Source organism: Ziziphus jujuba, chromosome 12, assembly GCF_031755915.1.
Source record: "Ziziphus jujuba cultivar Dongzao chromosome 12, ASM3175591v1".
In the NCBI taxonomy this organism is placed as follows: domain Eukaryota; kingdom Viridiplantae; phylum Streptophyta; class Magnoliopsida; order Rosales; family Rhamnaceae; genus Ziziphus; species Ziziphus jujuba.
In genome coordinates, this window is record NC_083390.1 from 3,574,426 (window position 1) to 3,597,960 (window position 23,535).

At 32.7% G+C, this 23,535-nt stretch overlaps 3 protein-coding genes across 7 annotated transcripts; all 3 read left to right on the forward strand.

Annotated features, from left to right (window-relative positions):
* Nucleotides 1–1,013: 1,013 nt before the first annotated feature.
* On the forward strand, nucleotides 1,014–8,261 carry LOC107428322 (uncharacterized). 2 transcript variants are annotated; one of them, XM_016038845.4, is made up of 13 exons: nucleotides 1,014–1,274; nucleotides 1,779–1,843; nucleotides 2,387–2,467; nucleotides 3,224–3,305; nucleotides 3,808–3,872; nucleotides 4,436–4,537; nucleotides 5,647–5,736; nucleotides 5,831–5,905; nucleotides 6,017–6,049; nucleotides 6,166–6,246; nucleotides 6,474–6,530; nucleotides 7,141–7,203; nucleotides 7,666–8,261. In XM_016038845.4, the coding sequence occupies exons 1-13, from the start codon at nucleotides 1,232–1,234 to the stop codon at nucleotides 7,867–7,869; spliced, it is 1,041 nt and encodes a 346-aa protein (XP_015894331.1). In that variant the 5' UTR covers nucleotides 1,014–1,231; the 3' UTR covers nucleotides 7,870–8,261. The 2 variants fall into 2 exon arrangements, with proteins under 2 accessions (XP_015894331.1, XP_048318745.1); XM_048462788.2 differs by lacking the exon at nucleotides 1,779–1,843.
* Nucleotides 8,262–8,906: 645 nt separating this feature from the next.
* On the forward strand, nucleotides 8,907–18,112 carry LOC107428297 (probable DNA primase large subunit). Of its 2 annotated transcripts, none has more exons than XM_060813244.1 (19): nucleotides 8,907–9,237; nucleotides 9,706–9,767; nucleotides 9,856–9,959; nucleotides 10,093–10,174; nucleotides 10,248–10,307; nucleotides 10,459–10,516; nucleotides 11,243–11,262; nucleotides 12,744–12,827; nucleotides 12,930–12,994; nucleotides 13,080–13,128; nucleotides 13,216–13,263; nucleotides 13,353–13,442; nucleotides 13,581–13,640; nucleotides 14,024–14,083; nucleotides 14,545–14,619; nucleotides 14,899–14,984; nucleotides 15,316–15,409; nucleotides 15,521–15,628; nucleotides 18,083–18,112. In XM_060813244.1, the coding sequence occupies exons 1-19, from the start codon at nucleotides 9,102–9,104 to the stop codon at nucleotides 18,095–18,097; spliced, it is 1,356 nt and encodes a 451-aa protein (XP_060669227.1). In that variant the 5' UTR covers nucleotides 8,907–9,101; the 3' UTR covers nucleotides 18,098–18,112. The 2 variants fall into 2 exon arrangements, with proteins under 2 accessions (XP_060669227.1, XP_015894300.1); XM_016038814.4 differs by lacking the exon at nucleotides 18,083–18,112 and adding an exon at nucleotides 17,338–17,521 and having other exon boundaries at nucleotides 8,910–9,237.
* Nucleotides 18,113–19,327: 1,215 nt separating this feature from the next.
* LOC107428287 (squamosa promoter-binding-like protein 16) lies at nucleotides 19,328–22,925 on the forward strand. Of its 3 annotated transcripts, none has more exons than XM_060813092.1 (4): nucleotides 19,328–20,236; nucleotides 20,917–21,454; nucleotides 21,832–21,968; nucleotides 22,115–22,925. In XM_060813092.1, the coding sequence occupies exons 2-4, from the start codon at nucleotides 21,156–21,158 to the stop codon at nucleotides 22,741–22,743; spliced, it is 1,065 nt and encodes a 354-aa protein (XP_060669075.1). In that variant the 5' UTR covers nucleotides 19,328–20,236; nucleotides 20,917–21,155; the 3' UTR covers nucleotides 22,744–22,925. The 3 variants fall into 3 exon arrangements, with proteins under 3 accessions (XP_060669075.1, XP_024933672.1, XP_015894287.1); XM_025077904.3 differs by having other exon boundaries at nucleotides 21,151–21,454; XM_016038801.4 differs by having other exon boundaries at nucleotides 19,333–20,236; nucleotides 21,163–21,454.
* Nucleotides 22,926–23,535: the final 610 nt, after the last annotated feature.

Below are 23,535 nucleotides of genomic sequence, written 5' to 3' on the forward strand. Positions count from 1 at the left end.
TCCCACAATAACAATGACTGGTTGTCCAGCCCACAAAAAAGAGGAACATCAATTTTCATTAATTCCAAACAGTATATGTCATAATAATTCTAAGAACCCAAAAAGTAAACAAAGTAACATTATATTTTATTGTTTTATTTTTTAAATATAAAAATTAATACTGTCCAAGTATATAAAGATTTCTCCTTCTTCGTGATTAATGAGAATTCGTTTCTGTTAAAAAAAATAAAATAATACATTTAACAGTGATTTCAGTTTTAAAAGTGTTGCAAAGAGAATAAAAAGACTTCTTATAATGTTTGATAGAAAAATGGAAAAAAGTATTTTTTTTTAATGATTTTTGCTAAAAAAAAATTGTATATTTGATGATTTTTCAAAAATAATTTCTTAGAAAGGGTTTTTTTTTTTAAAATAAAAAGATGATTTTTAAAAAAATCACATATTATATGTTTCTTTTACATAAGTAAATTTTTTTAAAAAAAATGTGTTCAAAATTTTTGCCACGCATTAGATAAAGCGCTTTTAACTAGATAAAAGGGATTTTAGCAATTTTAAAATCACTTCCAAATCAGCCTTATAATTAGATGATTTTTTTTGGGAATCATTTTTGGAAAGAAAAGAATTTTTTTTCCCAAATAAGTAAAAATGACTTCTAAACGAGCTCTAAGTCAACCATGTGTGATTTGAGCATGACTTATTAAGATATGATTTTTCATGACTGCAAATTATATTGCAAATTGAGGTAAGTCCAAATTTTTGGCTGCTTTTTTTGAGGTTAATACCAAATTATTTTATTTTTACTTTTTTACATGTAGCTTTGCAAGAATAATATTTATAATGTACCCCGAAGAAAGTTAAAAGTAGGAGAAAAAGTAGAAAAATAAAAGGAAGAGGGCATTTGCGTAATTTAACACGAGGGAGAGCATATTCCATCAAACTGTGTAATATTGTTAGGGCTATCTCGTTATTTATATCAAAATTCAAGGTTCTTTTTATTCAGGTGCCCACGAATAGGGTTATTGCGTTTGCTGGAGCCGGGTGATTCTCTCAAAAGTATTTGTCACTAATCGCTATAAGGAGAGTGAGAGACTGACAGAGAGCCTTTCTTGGGCAACAATTTTCTCTGAACTCGGCGCCAACACTGCGATTTCTCATAGAGGTTCCGATGCCGTACGTCTGTGTGGATTAGTGTTGGCGAGGCGATATATATATCTAATTTATATCGCCGGCGATGGCTCTTCCTATTGGGAAGCTGACCATTCTGGTTGGTGCAGGTACGCAAAATCACCTCCATTTGATTTTTTTTTTTCCAAACCTAATCTATTTGTAATACGAGCTCGTTAGTTTCTGCTATTTTGTGTGTTCGAACCCTTTTGGAATTTAGTACTCGACTGGTTTTTGTATCTTCTTTGGTATTGTAGGGGCGGAAATTTAGGGTTTTGGATAAACCCTAGATCCCTAATTCCGCTTTGTATGTAAGACACGCAATTTGGATGCTTAATTTTGTGATAAAAAGGATATATAGAGTGGTTCTTATTATGATATAACTGATAGAATGCCAATTGGGTTATAAACCAGGGAGTTGGTAAGCATGGGATTGAACTATCCCATGTTTGAATTAACTTTGACACTGACAATAAAATATTCTTCGTTTTGAATTTATTTGCTAGCTTAGCTGTTATATATACTCTTACTGTCCGAGGACATTTTCAATTTGGGTTGCTAGCCATGAATGAGGTTTGTTTCTGATAAGCTGATTTATGTCGATGCTCTTTCAGGTATTTTAGGGTCGGTTCTTGCGAAAGAAGGGGGGATTTCTGATTTTGTCTCTGGTGCTTTTAAGGTGCTTTTCATGAAAAGAAATGGGTGCCTAAAGTTGCTTCCGTATGGTGATACTAGATATAAAAGTCCAAAATTGAAAGATTGAAATTGCTGGGAGCAGAAAATTATGAATAGTACCTTCATGTTCAGTAACATGATTAGTTATGATGACTAAATATATAACATAGCTTCTAAAGAACACTCGCATGTTTATTTGGATCAATTTTGACTTTAAATTTATTTAAGTTTGTTTCTTCAGCTCTCCTAGATTTTGTTTTGGACTAATTTATTATTCTGGTTATTGGAATGATTCTCTAGAAATTAGCAGTTGGCAAGTTCTGCCTTTTTGGTTGAATTTCTATCTGTAGATGACAGTAGATCTTATGAAGCCCTAATGGGTTAATGAATGTCATTTTGATCCTAATACCTTGATGGCCTTATTAGTGAGGTTTTGGGGTAGTCCATGAGATGCTAGTTTGTTCAGAGTATCTGCATATTGTTGATATATATATGAATTTTGCATTTTATTTCAAATAATAATATGTACCATTGCTTGTTATGACAGTTTGCTTTCAAGCAATTAAAAAAGCAAGATGATTCTAGCCCATCTGTAAGCAAGCCTCGCAATGACTCACTGATGGCCCAGGTTTTCAAATTTGCCTTATGATTTTAAATTTAATTACACATTTTCATATGTAAATGAAAAAGTTCTATAGTACAGTTGGGATGAGCTCCTAAGTTGGAAGGGCAATTTGTGCAAGTCATAATGCATTTGGACATTTTGAAGTTAACCTACACTTTTGTTGCTTATGAATTTGTATAAGCATCAATTTCTTTGGGGGATCTATGCTTCGAGACCAAACTTATTAACAAGTTGTTCTATCCTTTTTGTTTATTTTTAATCTCCAAAGTTTATCATTTTTGGATTTTCTTATTGTTCAGTTGTTCCTCTTATCATGTGTCCATGAGTTAAAATTAAAAATGCTGACTTGACAAAAATGTTTTTTTTTTCATGCCGACTCTTTTCCTTTATTGATCATAAAGGACCTAATATTTCTCAATATGTAAATTCCTTTATTTTGGCAGATTTACCCAACATGTGTTTATTTGAATTGTTTTTGGCAATTTAACAAATTTCATTTATTGTGGTTAATCATCTTTTTTGCATTTGATTCATTTTTCCCCTATAAATGCTCCTCTTTGAAAAGGTGAAGTTCTTTTTTTCTGATTCTATATTTTAATTTCCAAGTTCTTTCATAATTTTAAATTGTTTAATAATTACTTTTTATTTGTTTGTTTCTGCTATTGTCACTTTTATGGTTAGCATGTGCTACAAAAACTTGTGTGTTGAATATAAAAATGCTTATTGTGATCCAATTTTTTTGTTTGAAACATTTTACAGGTTAACAGCCTAAGGCAGGAGCTGCAAATCTTGGCATCAAATAGATCAATTACTATTGTAAATTCAAGTCGAACTGCTAGCGGTTAGATTCCTTCTCTTGCATATAAAACATAATTTTCCTATTTATTTATTCTAGTTAGTCCTTACCATATAACAGCTTTACGTAATTAACACAATTTTTTGATGATTTTGAAATTGTAAGCCTTGAAATACGCAAATAGAAGATGAAGTAATTAATGAGTATGGAATTGTGGATTTCCCTTATTTTTGGGGAAAAAACGAACAGAGGCTGACATTTTCCAATGCTATCTTTCTGATGACCGTTAACTTAAATTTTTTCAAGATAGGGAATACTATATGAACCATATCGTGACTATGATTATTGCATCAATTTCTTTTTTCTTCTCCTCAAATATTTTAACCAGCATTAGCATTTTCCTTTCATGTGGTTGTAAATTCATTTTTCTATTGTTGCTTTCGTAATGGTAAGGTCAATTTTCATAATATCTCCTGTTATGCTGTACGTTTTCCCCCTTTCTTACTTCCTAAGAATTCTTTACCTATATTTTATATGTTATCTCCAGGTGCTACCAAATATGGTGTTATTATTGTTGTAGTTGTGGTGGGTTATGGCTATGTTTGGTGGAAGGTAAGATCTTTATCTTCATATATTATCATGCCAGTTGATTAGTATGTTACAATATATGCATACACATACGAACTTATTTCTTCCCTAGGAGATGATCTCCCAAATTAGAGTGCAAGACATGGTGACGTCATAAATGCTATGGATTGCCACTTCAATGCATGATTATAAACTAAAATGGTTTGAAGAATATCGGTATAACAAGTTTCTTACAAACTATGTCTATTCAATATCCTAGTTCGTTTTTAGCAGGCAATTTGTATAATATGGTAGTTAAAAAAAACTTGTGGCCCTGGGTTATGCTTAATCGAGGTTCACTATGCTGAAGGTCATATTGCACGTTAATGTTACTCTATCTGTTTGTTTGGGTTAAGTGGTGAAATTCTTTTTAGAAGTACATTTTATCTTAAAACTTTTTGGACTTTTAGACTTTAATATCCTTTTGGGCATTGAAAGTGGATGTTTTTATTATCTCTTTCTCTTTTCTCTTGCATTAAAATAGTTGACGCTCTATTTGGGTGCAGTTAGGCTCTCACATATTATTTGCATCCGTTGTATGTTTTCAGGGTTGGAAACTTCCTGATATGATGTTTGCCACAAGGCGCAGTTTATCCGATGCTTGTACCTCTGTGTCCAAACAGCTTGAGAGAGTTTACTCATCTATTTCGGCAAGTTTTTTGCTTCCTATAGTACTCCTTTTAATCAACTACTTTTCTTTGTTTGATTATGTTAGATGCTTAGGTTTAGCTTCAGAAATTTAGTATCAACATAATTGTATAAGTTTGAAGGAGCTAAGTTGACTTTTTTAATTGTTTTGTGCTGTACAATGCGCCATTTACTGTTTATGTTGCTCAGAATTGTTTTCATCATCTCAGTGGATGATTTTGTTCATTGTACTATGGACTCCGGATGGAAATTAGGCTTTAAGTCATTCTTGTTTATTAAATTTTTGATCATGGTGATCTAGTTGCTCCCCTAGCATTGGAAGTGCTGTTCATTTTCCAGTTACCTTATACATAACATTGACTAGGCTTGTTCATTGTTTAAAAACTAGATGAAATATTATGCATATTTTGTTCATGTAAGCTAGATATTTTTACCATTGGGAGGCTGGAAAATTGCTGATGCATTTAGGTTTAGAGTATCAGGTTGTATTAGTAGTTATTGTATGTGAAACTATTGTGCTTTTACTGCTCTCTTTGAGAGGTATGTGTGCAATAGAGTTAATAGCAATTTTATCCATCTCTAGTACATTTGGTATTGTATATTGGAAATTATTATCTAGACTAAATAAACCTGTCGAATCTGATTTTGGAATGGGAAGGACATAGGGGTTCCTATTGATGTTAATTAGAATGAAGACATTATTTAGCGTATAACGGACATGAAAGTTCTTTTTTGGCTAACAATGTTCTTAATATAAAATAATAAGAATGATTCATCAATCTTCTGGCTAGTAGTTTATATGTGAAATACAAAATTGCGCTGCCTTGTCATGGGCTAGATATTGAACTTTAGCATATGCCTTAATATTGGTTATGCTTGTAATTAATTTCCTACCTCTTATACATGATATATACCTCTGCTGTTGCAAAAATTATCAGATGCAATATTCCATATTCTGTCTTTAGGTTACATGTCAAATAGCAGATTTCAATGAGTGTGGAGTTAATCTTGGCATCTTGATAATTTATGTTGCTTCAAAATCTTCATTTTACCAGTTGGATATTTTTTGGACATGGGTTTTCTCACTTTTAATGGTTCTTGTTGTTTCCAGGCCACCAACCGGAGGCTATCTTCTCAAATTGATGGTGTGGAACATAGTTTGGATGAGTCTCTTGAAAATGCTAATAAAACAAAGCAGGAGGTGGGGCGAGTAAAATATTAGCTACCACGTCAATTATTTGTATGGTTATGGTTTCTGATGCTTATTCATGTGGCATGTTTTTTTAATCATTTAGGTTTCTGAATTGCTTGGGAGAACGGGTGCAATTGGCATCGATGTTAGATCTGTTCATGAAACAGTCCAGAATCTGGTGATCCGTTTAATTCAAGTTCTTTTCTTTTCTTTGCAAGTTAATTTATGGATGTGCCTTGGATTGACTTGCTTCGTTCTATCCTCTTTTTCTTTTTTTTTTTTCCCCCAGAAAAATAAAATTGATACTATAGAAGAAAAGCAGGTATCGTCTTATGAACTTAGTAATTTATGCCTGCAATGATAAATGATTTATTTATATAATTATATTGCAAGGTATTGCTATATGGTGATTGCTATGGCTTTTGACCTTTTACTTAGGACTGGACAACTTTAGGAGTGATGGAGCTATGTTACTTTGCCCAGAGATCTGAAAATAGTAGAACCACAGAACAGATTAAGGCATGACTTGAACTTGTCCTTTAAAAATATGCTCTCTTCTTCACTTCTTTGCTTCATGCACGTGAGTTTACATTGTAAAATTATATAATTTTGCTGTGATGGGCATCAATGCCCACCAAAATGTAATTTGAGGTAATGTATCCCATGAATCACATGTAATTGGGTGCTGACGCCCAACATAGCCGGAGTGTATAGTTGTATGCTAACTTTGTTTCTGGAATACACAGGTAGAATCGTCCAGTCCGAGGCCAGCTCTTGATCTACCCCCAAAATCACCCTCAAGGGTAAACGTAGTTCTAAGCTGATACTGCTTCATTTTTGCAATTCTTTTAAAAAAATATGGGAATTTTTAAATTTATGGGGGCTTTAAAACTACATCATCTGAGAGTTTCTGTATCATCTGAAAATGGAACCTTCTACTATTTGCCCATTCTTTTCTTGCCCACATATGGTGATAATAACAGAGAAGTTGGAAGTAGTTGACAAATCCAAATGATTCATATCGTTATCAACTAAGAAAACATTTAGATCATAAACATTTAATTTTTTGTAGAATACTTTAAACCCAAATTTGCTTTGGTAAGATCTCTTGAAAATGAGTAACTCTTCTCACTACAGAAAAAGATATTTCTCCAATTTTGTATTATTTTTATACTCAAATAATTTTCTCCATTGGATGCTTTAAGTTATATTCTTTTTCTGTTGCTAACCCAAAAATGTCACTTGGAAACACCATTATGATACCAACTAGCCGTTGACTTGCCTTGCCAATTTTACTGTTCATGCAAATACTTTTTAGCCTCTCAATTTGCTATATGGAAAATACATTATAAATGGAAGTGTTTGTTGAAGTATGATATATTTTCCTTACTGGTTCTATTTGTGCTTAAGCAGACTGGATCTCTGCCTCCAATTTCGAGACCATTGCCTTTACCAGATTCCAGTGGATCTTACCAGGTTTGTTAAGTTTATAATTTTATATGTTTTGATTTAATCCTGAAGCAAAATCTAGATGAGAGGAATAGGTGATTAGGTTTCAAGGTTTATCTTGTTTTAGCTCAATCATAGGATTAAACAAACTATCAATTAGCCCATAAGAATACTAATTTGTCCAATAAGTTTTTACGAAGTGGATGATTGATCCCAATTTTTCCACGTCCCCCTTTTTTCTCACTTAGTTTCGGCATGTTATTTATATGAAACTTTAATGAGTAAAAACACTTTATTTATTTTTTCATTCTTGAAGTTTTTCCATACGATATCCACCCTTCATCTGAAAGTCAAATGTTTTCAATAGTTAGGTATTACCTTTAGAAACTGCACACACAAATAGCCTCTTCATATTTTGGATTCCTTTCCATGACACTGGATCAAAGGTAAGTACATGCAGAATTTTGATGGTGACTGATTGTTTTTCAGGAGGTTAATGGAATTTCAGAAGTTATTGGAGCATTAACTGGTGGTGATGGTTCTAATGGGATCGCCACTCCTGAAGTGACAAAAAGTGGGTCTTCAAGTTCTAGTCGGTTTGGGCTGGGTAGTGGCTTTACTGCTTCTTTTCTGACTAGAACTCGCAGCGCAACAAACGCATGGCTACAGCAAACGCGTTCAGCTAATCAATGATCTTGAGGATATTTTACATTCATCATCTTTAAAAGAAAATTTAGGTATCTATATAATGAAATTATTGAACTCTGCTAGGGGAAGAACGTTTTTTTGGAGATTAGTCTGGAGACACTTCCCAACATACATAAATATAGGATGGCGCCCAAAGCCAAATTTCTAAGAGGAGTGGGTACCGAATTTTGTAGAGCATTTATTTATCCTTATTATCTTTAATGAGGACCCATTTTTTTTTTTTTTTTCTTTATGTGTATCTAAAATAGGAACTTTTTGTTTTCTTCTGTCCATAGGAATAATGACTATTTTAATGGGGGAAAGGGCAAAAGTGGAAAGGTCTTTAAACAAAGATGTTCCATCCTTTCTAATCATATTTTGATACTCTATTTGCTGTACTTTGCCTTACAAAGTATATTGTATCATACTCACCTTTATCACAAAATCACAAATTATCCCTAAAAGAGCATCTCTAATGGCAAATAGTTGCCATTGCCATTTTCAAATTTTAGTATTAACATGTATACTTCAATGGTAAATGTCACAGTCAAATTCTCACATCTTATCTCCCTAATGGCATGTATCCAAAAATGGTAGAAAGAGTGTTCGGTTAGGTTCCATTTTCTTCAAATTTTAACGTGGATTTTACATATTTTATTGTTAAGATTCAACGTCAAAAATTCCAATTGTTTTTTTTATGTCAAATGTGGCATGAAAAGCACAAAAAGTACATCGATGCTGCATTTGCACAAAATTTGCGTGGCAGGCCTTAAACTCCGTTGGCAAAATTTGGGTCCTACGTATCTAGACTTAAGCCCAATTATATTTTTTTATTCGCATATAGAAAAAAGCCCAAATAAGTTTTTCTAATATATATATATATATATATATAAAGATATATTATACTGTATATATATATTTTTTATTATAACCGAATATTTTTATATTTTTTATAATTTTATGAAGGTATCTAGTTCTAATTAATTTTTGTTTTGAAAATAAACAGTATAATGTATCCTATATAAAATAAAAATATAGGTCTGAGGTGGAGATTTCTACATGTGAGACGCACCGTTTCCGGGTCGTCTTACGTGGAGGTGGAGTCCACCCAGTGGAGTTTCCCGCTATTTATCAGTCATCTTCCCAAATTTTGAGCGCGCGAAATCTCAGTTAGTGTTCCTTAGGGTTCATTTCTTGCTTTTTCACTGCGCTGTGCGGGACTCGGAGAGGAACAAAAAATGGAAACCGTTCGAACTCAGAGGAAACCTTTGTCGAAAGAGGTCGTCGTCCCAACTCTCCCACTTTATCGCTCTCCTCCTTCGCTCGAAGTCAGACTTGAGGATTTTGAGCTTTTCGCCATAGATCGCCTCCGAGGTACCCAAACTTTTCCTCATTTTTCTTTTTTTCAGAAATTCTGTCTTGCAAAATTTTTGGAAGAAAACTTGGTATAGGTTAGCTTTCTGTTAGATTCCTGTGAAAAAGAGATCCTCATGTACTTGGTTCGCACTTTAGAATTAGTTATTGGGGCTAATGAGTGCTCCGATTAATTACTAAGAAATGTAGGGAAACTAATTATATCTATATGAGATGTAATATTGTTTTGGATCTCAGAGAAATGGGGTTTATTCCTGAATTAAGCTTACTAAGTAGCCCTCTGTCTTTGTTTAAATGACATTGAGTTTTTGATAGGAAAAAAAAAATTTATAATTATTTATTTTATCTTGTTTCATCTTTTGTATTTTCTTTGGTTTTTCACAAATCGAAAAGTGCTAAAAGCATTTTCTATTGAAACTTTTACGCTTAACCATTGAAATTTTGGATGGCAATTGTTGCTTGTTCTAGTGCTCAAAGGGATTTCTGATGGATTATCCAGAGGAAAGAAACATGAAGAAATGGAGCAATTGGTAAAACTATTGCTTCAGGCTAAATTTGCTCCTTGACCATATTAGATTCTTTTAGCTTCTTAATTAGTAATTTGTGTGCTTTGTACAGGAAAAGGATCTATGGAATAAAAATATGAGGCATCCACAGGCATCTGAAATTGCCAACAAGGATATAATATCCCACTTTGTCTTGCGACTAGTGTACTGCAGAACGTAAGAATGTTCATTTTTTTTTTCTCCTTTTATTGTTATAAATTTTACTACATGGCTAAGAAATTTTTTATTGGCTTAACTTGTTGCTGATGTATTTTTTTATCTCCTTTCTGTCTTTGTTATCATGTCTTAGCGAGGAGTTGAGGAAATGGTTTCTTTCTATGGAAACTGCCCTATTTCGTTACCGTTTTCGGCAAGAAAGTGCTGAAGCTCAGGTAGGATTTGGTTATGCTATGTAGTGCTTTGGTTACAATCTAATCGGAAGATAAAGGTTTATATATTATACAGAGGGCCCTTATGGCGGAATTTGACCTTCCATACAAAGCAGTTGGCAGTGCTGAATTTGAGGTAACTATACTTATTTTGTTTCAAGTTCTTTGTACTCATTTATGCCTTACATGCATAGGTATTTCCAACTTTTTCTCATCATGGTCTGTTGCTGTATTCTGCAATTTGTAAATAAAATGCAATTACTTTATTGTTCTATCTTCCTCTGCAGAGTCTAAGAGACAAGCTTGGCCAAGTTTCACGTTCTATTGGTCAGCCTTTACCAACTGGTAGGAGTGGCTAATCTTTTCTGTTTATATTATTGAAAGAAGTTGTTGAACTTTGTTCCTTTATATAAGCCATATGTTATCGTTCATTGTCTGTGGCTTAACAGTACACTCCAGCACTTAGTTATGGTCCAGATAAGTTGTAGGTCTCACGAACTGAAGTACAATACCACAGTAGTAATTTTTGCTCTATATTTAACCCTCTATCAAGTAGAAGATAATCTCTTGCCTGGTACTAGATACTATAGCAATTTTTTAGAAGAAACATACTTGAAGTGAGCTTAGCTTTTTAACAGATAGGGTATGTTTTAGGTAGTCTCCTATTCTATGATGACAAATACTTGCCCAAGGCCTGAGTATGATCATCCAATGGACATCTTTTTACTGCTCTTAAAGATTAGCTATTCCTCAGTATTTACTTATCAGGTTATTGCTGCATTTTTCATCTTCTCTTTTCTCCCTTTAAACCATTAAGTCCATCATACTTACCTGCTAGTTTGAGAATGCATTTATTCATTTTGGCAACTTGGTGCCATCTATTGAAGCCACTGCAAATATTTGCTCGTCTATTTCTTTTTGAATACTGGTTGTTTCCTTTTTTAGCACTTTTTTTTTGGTTAGAAGAATGTAATATAGCAATGGTAATAATTTCTCATTATTTAGTTATATTCTAATTTATTTTCCTCTGTACTTTTTCCTGTTTCTTTTTTTTTTTTTTTTTGGGTGCAGCTGATGCCATATTTTATAAGGTATGCTTATCTTTTTTATTCTATTTGTCCAATGTGGTTCTTTGGGAAGAACTGATGCTTTTCTTGGTTTGAGGTTAAACAAAAATGGAAAGATTTGTAATCTTTAGGGATAGATGCACTTTAGTACCATCTATAATCACAAATGTTTCAATTGAGCCTTCTAAAATCAATTTTGATATACTGATACTTCTTATTTTCAAAATTATTTCAATGTAGTTCAATTGCGTTAACTTTAACGGATTCCGTCAAATTAGAGTCACGTGATCCCAAAAAGCATTTTTTTTTTTTAAATTCATTTGTTTATTTTATAGGAGTAAAAGAAAAAAAACACTCTAGTATCCTCTAAAATTATTGAATTTCATTTTGGGTATCTAAAATCAATTTTCACATATTGATAAAAAAATACTAAATGTTTAACAAAATCTAAGAGCTTAAAAAAAATTAGATACTAAAAAAATTTTAAGAATACAATAGAAATATCAGATAGTAAAAAAAAATTTCGACAGCCTCAAAAAAATACCAGATATTCAAAAAAATTTGATAATCCAAAAAAAAAAAACAAATAGTAAAAACTAAAAAAAATAAAAATTGAAAGTATGATAAAAAAATCACATATTCAAAAAAATTTCGTGAGTCTAATAAAAGTATTAGATATTCAAACAATTTTAAAAGTCAAAAAAAATACCAGCTCGTTAAAAATAATTTGAGTGTTTGAAAAGGATTCCAAACATTCAAAAAAAAATTCTTAGAATCCCAAAACAAAAAAAATAAAAATAAAAATAAATGTAGGCTTTTGGAATTTTTTTTTAATATCGAATATTTTTTATCATGCTTCCTAAATTTTTTTTACCATTTAGTATTTTTTTGGATTTTCAAATTTTTCTTGAGCATCTAATATTTTTTTGATGCTGTCAAATTTTTTTTATTATCTTGTATTTTTATTGCTTTTTCAAAATTTTTTTAGCATTTAATTTTTTTTAAGCTTTTAGATTTTGTTAAATATCTAGTATTTTTTTTGCAATATGAAAAAATTGATTTTAGAGATCCATAACAATATTTAGTGATTTCATAGAATATTAAAGTGTTTTTCTTTCTTTTACTATTTAAAAATAATAAAAAATAATTTTTGGGATCACATGAGGCGCACATGATCCTAATTTGATGGAATTCGTTAAAGTTAATATAATTGAACCACATTGAATTAATTTTGAAAATAAAGGGCATTGATATATCAAAATTAATTTTAGAGGCTCAATTAAAACATTTATGATTATAGAAAGTATTGAAGTGCATTTACCCCTAATCTTTAAATAAATTTTGAATTCAATTGTTGCCATTGGTTTCCTTGCCCTTTTTTTTTTTTTTTTTTTTTTTTTGGCGGTAGGAGGTTGGGGGTAGTGGGATGTAGGGGGCTTTCCTATCTCACGATATTTAAATTATGGTCTCAACTTTATATATTCCTCACTCTCTTCCTAATTAAGGTACCATTTGAAGAAGTTCCAGAACTTGTAGCTGGTCGAAGAGTATTCCTGCACAAGGGGCATGCATATATAGCTTCAAATCAGGTTAATGTTAATGCTTGCTTTTAAGTTTTGCAAACTTAACCTATAGACTGATATTATTCTTAATCTATTCAGTTTCTTTTTGTTGTTCCCTCCGTTGAATAGGTGGTTTCCTTGGTTGGTACGCAATTTCGTAGTCATCTGTCAAAGGCACTCATTTTGACAAACAGGTTTTTGTTTAAAAATATTTTTTTTTTTTTTTTTTTTTGGTGGTGCTGTCTTTCAGTTTCATATATATTTATTTTCTGCTTGCAGAAAATGGACATCTACTGTAAGAGAACAAGAGAAGGATCGCTTGACTCCTGTAAGGATTTGATTGTGAGCATTATCTGCTCATAATGGCCGTTTAAATCTAAGCATGATGCTTACCATTTGCTTTTATACTCTTTAGATTGTGGAAGCCCTATGCACAAGTTACCTGGGTCCTGACTATTCTCAAGTATGTTATTACAGTGAGTTAGCTTATCTATTACCCGCATATCACAGGTATATAAGTTAATATGGTGTATTGGTTGACTATTTCCATAGCCAAAAGGATTTGCTGAGATATCGGTGAAGGACATTAATGAATTAGCCAGGAGTTCATTTCCTCTTTGTATGCGTCACCTTTTTGAAAAGGTAAGGTGATTTGCTAATATATCAGGCTCCTCGTGTTTTCATGTCTCTTATAATCTTCACATTCTATTTTATTTTCTTAATAATGTAGCTTATTGCTACTTTTCCTTTCCTTTTGTTTTGTTGTGCCACTAACATCAGCTTAAAGAGGATCATCATCTAAAGCATGGAGGGCGAATGCAACTAGGTCTCTTTCTGAAGGTTGTATTATACTTCCAAATAAGCATATTTGTATCCTGTGTTAGTTTGTGTATAGGTTAGCATTTGGACAAGTTGATTTGATTTTGGACGAATCTAGTAGCACACTTGTTTTGCCATATTTTTCCATTTTAGACATGCTTTTGTTGTTTGAATTGTGATTTCCCATGCATGGGATATGTGCAGATAAAGTGGATAATGTTGTTCATCTGTTTATACTTAACAACATACTTATGTATATCTGTACTTGACACATACATACTTTAGTACAGTTATGCGTAGATATACAACATGTATTAATAGCCATAAGCATAAGCTTTACAGATGCGTTTTTTGGGCTTTTCGCAATACGTGTGTTCTCATTTGCATTTTTTGGGGTTCTGCAGGGTGTTGGCTTAAAGCTGGATGATGCACTTATGTTTTGGAAAGCTGAGTTCTCGCAGAAAGTGAGTTTTATACAGTATAGATATTGCCTGCATAAATTGTTTATCTACTATTGTTATTATTTTTCTGTTGTGTGTTTTTATTGCTGTTTGTTCTTCATATTTAACTTATTATCGTCGACCACATTTTGCAAAACACTATCGCCAATTTATTTATTTATTTTACTCCTACTAGGAAATAATTTTTTTTATTATCATTTTTTTAATTTTATTTTATACTCAAATCTGCATTATATGATAATAAATTTGCAGTGACAATTTAATTATAAATTGTTTTTTTTTTTTTTGAGTTCATTATTTGTAATTTTCATAGCAAAAAGATAAGGTTTCACCATACATGTACACATTCTCTCTTATCAATTTGCAAATACTCTAGGTGTGATATGAGGGCGTGATGTTTTGTTTAATTGTGCCTTGTTTGTTGCAAAATTACAACTGATGTGTACTGCTCAATCTTGTCGTAGGTTAGTGCTGAAAGGTTTGACAAAGAATATGCATATGGCATACGCCATAACTACGGAAGAGAAGGCAAAAGAACGGTATGACATCAGGGTGCATCTATATTTAATATTGTTTAAGATTTTAAAAACGATTAATGAATACTGGACTCATAAATTAGGTTTAGAAGAGGACCATGTGTCAGTTATAGTCATTTTAGTGGAAAATATAGATAAGAAAAGGAGTAGATATTGCTCTTAATGGAATATTTTTCCCTTGCATGTTATCCCTAGACATGCCGTAACTCATACATAATAGCTGTTGAAAACCTAAAAGTTCTTCTGATCGCATCCAAAATATTTTGTTCATGGATACTGCAGGATTATACACCTTATTCATGTCAAAAGATTATCTTATCTACTCCTGGCGTAGGAGATCATCACGGGTGCCCTTATCGACATTTCAGGTCATTTCTATAACTAAATTTCATTTATGACAGGCATAATTAAACATAGCTCCTAGAGTATATTGTTGTGATAGACAAAAGTATAGCTGTATAGGTAATGAACTCAATGTACTGGTATTGCAGGAATTTGTTTGCTCTTGTTTTTTGTCATGCCTGATACTTCAAGGCACAAAACATTAGTTTTTAAGTATTGAAGCTAGATGCTTTGTGGCCCTTATATTTAAAACTATGTTGTTCATGAATCACTCCACGTTTCGCATTCGCAGCTGCAAGTACTTGGGAAGATAATTTATTTTTCATCCCAATTGCTCATTATTTTTTTATATGACAGCGACGAGAATCTTAGAGCTGCTCTAAGTAAAATGGGAGTTAACAGCAGAGCCGTTGAAGATGTAATGGACAAAGTGCGAAATAGACATTATCAGGTCTCAGATCACCATCTATACATTCATGCTTTCAGCTACGTAAACTTTTATCTTAACATGGGCTTGATGTTAACAATCTTTTGTTGAAAAAATAAAAATAAAATTGGGCAGTTAGCATGCACCTTAACTTTTGAAGCTGTTCATGCCTCATCATGCGATTCCGGGATTAACCATCCAAATCAATATTTTAGCGACAGCCAAAAGCTCCTGCAACCAAAGGTAGAGTCTATTCTAAAACTTTCCTCAAATTGTCATTTTTTTCCTCAAATATGAATTGTTTCTTTTTCTGGTTTTGGTTTTTGAGTCTGAAATGGAACACGCACTATTTTGAACTTTATTTTAAGTATATGCTTTGCAATCGAATCTGACTACCAACCCAAGCAGGGTTCACGAGTTCATCTCGGGCTTAAATGTTAGGCCCAAGTATGCTAATTTTAGGGCAGACAGTAGGGCGGTAAGGCTGACTTTTGCCCAGTATTTTGGCATCTTTGCGTATATTCGCTCCTCCCTTGCTTGAAGTGGTAGTGATTCTTTAATTTTTATCTTTTTGGTTTCGGCTGTCACTATCTATAAATAATTTATTTATAGAGCAAATTGTGTCGCCCAATTTGAAGGACCTGCAACTAATAAAATAATAGAGCATCGAGCTGAACTGAACCTTCTTTTTCTACTTTTTTATGTTTTTATTTTTATTTAAGTTTTTCATCCACATCCTTTTGCATGAAGACTCTTGGCCTTTAAAGTTGCTATTCTTTGCTTTTAACTTAAAGTCCGCAAAAAGGGCATTTCTACTCTTGGAAATTAGCAAAGCTGCCCTATCTACCTCTCAAGAGCGCCTTTTAATATTGGCCCACAAGCCTACTACATTAGATGTATTTATTGTGCAATGTTTTTATATTCTGTTATACTTTAAAAGCACGTGGTTGTATATAAAATTCTTAAATCAAATTATTTATCCCCAAAAAAAAAAAAAAATCTCAAATCAAATTGTCATCCTTAGAAATTCACCCACCTTATAAAAGTATTAAATTAACGGTCGAATGCCTATCACATCTAGCATCACTTTGTGCTAAATAAAGGCTTGTATTCTTGAAAGGTAGTATGGCAGTTATATAGTGTTCATCAATCTGGCTGATTTTCACTATTTTTATTATATTTTACTTTGCTAAATTTAGATTTCATTAAAACACACTACCAAAAGAAGTGGTTGAGTATATTCCTGCCACCACGTAACACATCCAATAGAAAAGGAGACGGAGAGTGTCAAAAACAAACACAAAAAGTTTCCCATTTTGCTTTGTTTTTGGCTTAGTATATAGGTGACTTTTAGGGTTGATTAGTTGGGCTGTAAGTTGGTACTTGAAATAGGTTCACTAAAATTCAACCAAAAAAAAAAAAAAAAAAAAAAGAGAGAGAAAAATGAAAATAGGTTCACTATAATATGCATGTTCTCTATGCGTAGGAGCTGACATGTGTTATATCACTAATTGGTTTTCGCCACCGCCCTGAAATAAATTATAAAGTAACTTGGGAGGGATTGTATAGAGAAATGGACTAGTACAGAAGGGAACAAACCGCTTTGTTTTTCATGGTGTGGGGCTCTTGGAGTAATGAGCTCATTTACTGGGATTGAATATTAGTCACGATTTTTTTTTTTAATCTTTTTTATTAATATTTTATCAATTTTTTTGTACTGGTCCTGATCATCCTGAATGATGTTCTTTATTAATTTACTCGTTATTATTTTTTTTTTTTGGTTAAATTATTAATTGTTCATCTGCGAATGTTGAAGAATGGTAATAAGCATTCATTTGCGTCATTATTTATGTTAAAACAGGATGAAAAGCATATTGTTAGTGGGCATTTTTCAGATTTATTTAAGTATTGATTTTGTTTTTTTAATTGTTATAATATATTTTCCTGTTCAGGTGAACACGTAGAAGCATACAATCATTGATAAACCCATGAACCAAAAGTTTATTCTGTTGAATTTGGGGTTTACTGATGTATATTGTATATTTTAATGTTTCATAATATATTGTATACTTTAGCTACAAAATTGTTTTAAAAAAGACTCGGCATGGAAGTGTTGCCACTATCTTGTTTATGGTTTCAGATGTCTTATTTTATGCCTAATTAGGGAATCTTACAAGCTTAACCGAAGTAATCGCTTATAAGCTCTCATTTACAAGTACCAAGATTAGATTCTGTAGAATGCGTGGAAGGACAAACCTCTAAAACTACTGAATTATTAATTATTAATTCTGGGTACTTGAGAATCCTTTTAGCCATAAACGGCTAGCCTAATGAGTTCTAATAATGTTAATGGGGTTTAATCTTTTCATGGGGTTCATATCATTGCAGGGTCTATTGCTCCTCATTGGCTTCTTTTCTTTATTGAGGCCTACGAGGCATAATTATGAAGCATAAGCATAATGTAATAGAAAAATAGGTTAAAAAATAAAAATAAAAATATCGGAGGAATATTCCTTTGTAAAGGAAGGTGGCCGTGTGGCGCTATGATATCTATGAAGTGTAAATATATCAAAGACCAATTTCATTACCTGTTGCCTAATAGAGTGGGGGACCATTTAGCTTTTCGTAGAGATCTATAGGGGAGGACTTTGGGTATGGGTTTGGTTTTGATAAGCTTCTCTCAATTCTCATTTCCAGAGTACGCAATTCTGACGGGGAAAATAGATGGAATGGGACTAAGAAAGAAAAAGGAGTTGAAGAAAGAGTTTCTTTATGAACTGCTTTGGACTTTGTAAAGGCTTTGCTATGATGATGATGGACCATTTTTTTTTTTTTTGTTTCCATTTTTAGGTGAATATTGTTAGTATCTCTATCATGTAGTTTATTTTTGGACAAGCAGATAGCTGAAAGCTAGGCCTTGTGCACAAAGATGTAGGTTGGCAATTTTAATAGCATTTGGACAGAAAGATACTGGGACTTATCTTCTTCTCCATCGTGGGACTGGGGATGTAGTTTTTTTTTTTTTTTTTTTTTTTTTTTTCCCCACTAATGAAACTAGGTGGCACCATGACAATTCCTTTGGCAAACACGATGATTGAAAAGGAAACTTTCAAAAGCAAACACTTTAAAAGAATGATGGTTACATTCTCTATGACCACGTGATCTTGCCTCATATGGGAAGGAAGCCCTTTTTATTATTATTATTATTAGTTTTATTTTTATTTTTAGCCATTTTAACTTCTCAACTCCTTAACAAAAATAATAAATGATTAAGAACGGCTGAATCCTCTCCTTTTAAAAAGAAAAATTGCAATGTAATTTCTCGTTTGAATTAATTTTTTAATAAAGTTTTATAATTTGTTAAAATTACAATTACATGTTCTAATTTATAAGGTTTTTTTATTTATCAAAAATACAAGAGAAACTTACTAATTACAATTTTTTGAATAGTAAATGACTTATTATTAAAAAAAATATTATAAATTGGTGTATATTCAAAATAGAAAACAGAGTGATGCCGATCGATTTTAAAATTATTCTAAAGTAGGCTGAAAAGAAAGAAGAAAGAAAACCAAAATTGAAAAATATCAATTACTTTACCTTATAACCCACCAACCTCTTACTCTCTATCCTTAAGCGCAGAAAAAAAAAAAAAAAAAAAAAAACACCTCTTACTCTCTATCAAGAAACAGCTTGTAATGGGACGGGTGTTAGTTAAGTGTATCACTAACGATTCTAGTTACCATCTAGGGCATATATGAGAAAGAAATGGAAACCAAACTAGATTTGAAAATTTTAGGTGGCGTGAGAAATTCAAAGAGCTTGGTGATCATGGGGGGTCTTCTAGGTCCATTATATAAGTCTCAGACTTGAGAAGCAAATTAGTCTTTGAGGTCCCTTTGATTGGAAAAATGGTTGTAATTCATTGGACCAGCATTGTAGATGGAGGTTGACTTAAAAAAGTCCTTGGAGTTTGTTTTGTTCTGTCAATGTCTGTGTGAAAATGAATTGAATAAATGGGTCCAAACAAATTAAGGCGTGGCTTTGCAGGGGAAAGGAGTGGAGGTGGGGTTGTTTTACTTCCCACAATAATGCAGCTAGCTCAGTACCCAATGAGAAATCTTTGGACATCATGGAATGTGAAACACAAGAAACTCTATAATAGACTAATACTCTCTCTCTCTTTCTCTTTCCTTTTCCACTCATTTTTGTACTTTTTCCTTCTTTCTTTTCTTTTCCCCCTCGTTCTCTTGCATAAAAGTTGAAAGCAACCAACACTCTGTCTCTTTCCTTGCCATTCGTTTTCCGCTTTTGTTTTTCTTATAAAATTTTCCTTCCATTTTTCTCTCTTTAAAGTGTCAACTTTTTACATATTTTTCTTCTTCTCTAATTTCTAGCCTACAAAGCCTAAATAAAGGCAGGCAAACCACTTACCAAGGCCCATGCTCTTTCATTTCTCTCCCAGTCTCTCAGCTTGTCGTAGTTTATTAAACAATTATCCGTTGTGTTTATCTCTTTATCTATTTATTTTTTTTCCCCTTTCAATATTTCTTATATAACACATTTACTTGCTTTGTCCTGCTATTTAGTGGAACTGAACTGTCTGTCAGAAAACTAATGGTTGGAAAACCAGTGTGAAAGCTCACTCTTGCTTATCTTTTGCACTGTGCAATCTACATGTACTTGTCTAGCAGTTTGGTAATCCAATTTTTGTAGCTTTATATTATATTTTGCAGTTCTTTTCAAGTATCTTTTCGAGTGGTTTCTCTGCAATTAGACAGCTTTCAAGTTAAACAAACAAGATTTGCGCCACTTCCCTGTGCCTGTTTCTTTGGTCTCTCAGCTTTCAAGGTACCTATAATTCTGCTTTTTTTGGTCTTTTTACGACTTTCTTTTCTCTTCTTTTTAAGGCTGTAATTTTGTATATAATAGGTATGTATATATTAGCTTAGACTTAGAACGTATCTGCAATTCTCCAATACTAGCCATATAATATTTGAATTTTTTTTCTTTTTGCCAGTATTTGTTGAAATGAAAAGGATACATTCCACAATAATAGCTTTTTAAAATTTTACAATTACGAGAAGATATATCATTGCGCAATGGGTAGTAGTAAACAGCATATAACCGCTACAGCTTCAGAGAAAGAACAAAATTTTTCTCATCTAAAATCAACTGATTTAAGGAATCTAAGGAGATAGTTCATGAAAAGAATTTGAAAAATATATATATATATATATATATATATTTTTTTTTTTACTTGATAAATGAGAACAAATTATTTCGTCACGATAAGAGAAAAGTTTCATGTTAAACGGAAAAAAAAAAAAGAGAAAAATTGTCTGTGACATCATGGCTACCTGGAATTAGCTGGTTTTGAGGAATAATTTGGAAAAAAAAAAAAATTACAATTGTTAAGGTTACTTGTGTTTTGAGATAGAAGACACACTTTCCTATCATCTGGGTTGGAAATGATTTTGTTTAATGTATAATTTATTTGAATAAATGACAATTCTTGAATGGAACTTCAGGTTAAAAGAAATGAATCGCAGGAGCGCAGTTTAATTTTTTTTTTTTTCCCCCTTCCATTTTGATCGGTTCGTATTTTGATTCTTGGATTGAGTGATGAGTTGGAGAAGAAGCAATAAATTAACGGGAACAAACGAGAAGGAAAACCATAAAAATTTCAAACAAGAATGATATATGGACATTGTTTGCTGGTTCTAACAGCTTAAGAGTAATACTAGTTTCTGATAGCAAGGAAGATTTCATGACAGAATCAAAGCTTGGAAGGTTTTATGATATGGAGGATGGAATAAAAGCAAAGTTAGAGGATGCTGGTAATGAGTCATCTTCGTCAAAGTCATCCTCGTCAACGACGTTGTTAAAGAGAAGTAGAGCACCCAACAATGGAACCCAAGTCCCTTCATGCTTGGTTGATGGTTGCATTTCGGACCTAAGCAAATGCAGAGATTATTACCGACGACATAAAGTATGTGAGCTCCACTCTAAGACTCCAAAGGTTACTATTGGGGGTCACGAGCAGAGGTTCTGTCAACAGTGCAGCAGGTCAGATAGAATGCTAAAGTAGACCTAAAGAAATTAGTGTTTCCTTTATCTCTAGGCAGACAGAAAACTTCATTTTTTTGCTTTTTCATGCTATATACCTTTGTATACTTGTTACGATGAGAAAAAGATGGATCAACTGAGAAGATAAAAAATAATGATTAGAAACATTTGTTAATTAACATTTCTACTGTTATTGCTGCTAGTTTTGTTATAATTGGCTTGTCTTAATTAAGTTAGATTGTGCATAAATTGCTCTACCTTGAATATACATACTTGTTCAGTTACTTCCTATTCTAAATGCTTTGTTCTTCTTATGTATCCTTGATTGCCTTTTTAGCTTGAAATTTCAAACACTCTTTCTCGGATACATCCTTTAGGTTCCATTCATTGGAAGAGTTCGATGAAGGAAAACGAAGCTGCAGGAAACGTCTCGATGGACACAACCGACGACGAAGGAAGCCTCAGCCCGAATCTATGTCCATTAATTCAGGGAGATTTCTCTCCACTTACCAAGGTTTAAATTAATTGCTTTGGGGAAAAAAAAAATTTTTGATTTCTTTTGACTGATATTTGAAGGATATTCTAATGCCCTTTTCTTTTAATTACCATTGCCTAAACAACAATCTGTTCTAAGAACATGGAACTTTGTTTGTTCCATAGGTGCAAGAGTTTTACCCTTCTGTGGTTCACAAATATTTTCGAGTCATGCAATGAGCTCTGCTCTGGCTGGGGCTCGAGTTGGAGATGTCAAGATCGAGAACGAAACAATGCTTTTCGATAGCCATTCTCAGTTAGGTGGAAACAAAAAACAGTCATTTCCTGAATTTATGACTCAGATTTATAAAGGAGGAAAGCAATTATCATCCTTGCAAAGCACTAATTGCAATCCTACTCTACCTGAAGCTTCTGTCTGCAGCCAACAGCATCTTAATGCAAACTCTGCATTCTGGAATGCTGGCAACAATCAGAAAGTGTTCCCCAATTGGTTATATCGAGACAGCTCCGAGTCTGATTGTGCTCTCTCTCTTCTGTCATCCACACCAACTGATAATACTAAGGAGATTGGTTTGAGCCATTTTATGGGGTCCAATCCCATTCCTCAGGCTCAGCCCTTGATCCCTAGTATGCACTACAATGGTTTAGAAATGGTGGGTGAACCAGCAACTTCTATTTTGTTTACTGATGGAAGTGACAGTGCCAACTTCCATTGCCAAGAGATGCATAAGATTAGGCCTGATGGATCATCTTCAAGTGGGCCTCATCAGAAACTCTCTTTCTCATGGGATTAGTACACGCTGTGTTTGTAAAACTGAGAAAACCAAAATGTTATTCTTTTTACGTATTTTCAGTGTGTTTGTTGCTGTATTTACATCAATACCCTACCTGAAAGAGCATAGCCGAAGTGGAGTTTCCACAATACCACTTGTATGTGAGAATTCTGTGTCAATAATAATATCATATTTCCTTAAAATCTCTCTGTTGATTAGACCAGTCTCTATGTTTTTTTTGGCCTTCCTGTTCTGCATAATTCATTCTGTTGAAAAAGCACTCGGTAATGAACTTTCACGTCGACTGAAAACAGAATAAAGTAATATATATATATATATATCTCCAAAGATGTGAATGATATTTTTAGATGCTGAGGCATGGAAATTCGTCTTGCTTTGATGGAGACCTGCTAGGGTGACTCGACACAGAGAATATAATCCAAGACAACGGTAAAAAAGAAAGGGCAACGTGTTTCATAGAGTGATTTTATACCCATATCAATACATATTTTATGAAATATTATTCATATATACAATTGGAAAATCTTCTTTCTTCACATTCTTGTGAAAACAAACTCAAAGTTTAACCTATCACATCTTAGTATCGACCATTTATTCGATAGCAGTGGCAAGAATGCCATGGCTAGCTTCCAATCTATAGCAACCAAATGATCCAAGTAAAAACCAAAAAAAATTTTGGCCAATTGAGAGTGGTTAATATTCATCTAGCAAGAATGCTTATTTCCATTGATAATCTATACATTTAGTCAGGGAAAAAAGGAAAAAGCGGGTGGTTGTCTATTTAATGTAGCA

Excerpts from the sequence above, each read along its gene's own strand:
- LOC107428322 (XM_016038845.4), top strand. The coding sequence starts at position 1,232 with ATGGCTCTTCCTATTGGGAAGCTGACCATTCTGGTTGGTGCAG. Across the intron at positions 4,538-5,646 it reads GAGTTTACTCATCTATTTCG|GCCACCAACCGGAGGCTATC; the intron begins GCAAGTTTTTTG and ends TGTTGTTTCCAG. Across the intron at positions 6,531-7,140 it reads CCCCAAAATCACCCTCAAGG|ACTGGATCTCTGCCTCCAAT; the intron begins GTAAACGTAGTT and ends GTGCTTAAGCAG.
- LOC107428297 (XM_060813244.1), top strand. The coding sequence starts at position 9,102 with ATGGAAACCGTTCGAACTCAGAGGAAACCTTTGTCGAAAGAGGTCGTC. Across the intron at positions 9,768-9,855 it reads ATGAAGAAATGGAGCAATTG|GAAAAGGATCTATGGAATAA; the intron begins GTAAAACTATTG and ends TGCTTTGTACAG. Across the intron at positions 10,517-11,242 it reads TGGTCAGCCTTTACCAACTG|CTGATGCCATATTTTATAAG; the intron begins GTAGGAGTGGCT and ends TTTTGGGTGCAG.
- LOC107428287 (XM_060813092.1), top strand. The coding sequence starts at position 21,156 with ATGACAGAATCAAAGCTTGGAAGGTTTTATGATATGGAGGATGGAATA. Across the intron at positions 21,455-21,831 it reads TTCTGTCAACAGTGCAGCAG|GTTCCATTCATTGGAAGAGT; the intron begins GTCAGATAGAAT and ends TACATCCTTTAG. Across the intron at positions 21,969-22,114 it reads ATTTCTCTCCACTTACCAAG|GTGCAAGAGTTTTACCCTTC; the intron begins GTTTAAATTAAT and ends TTTGTTCCATAG.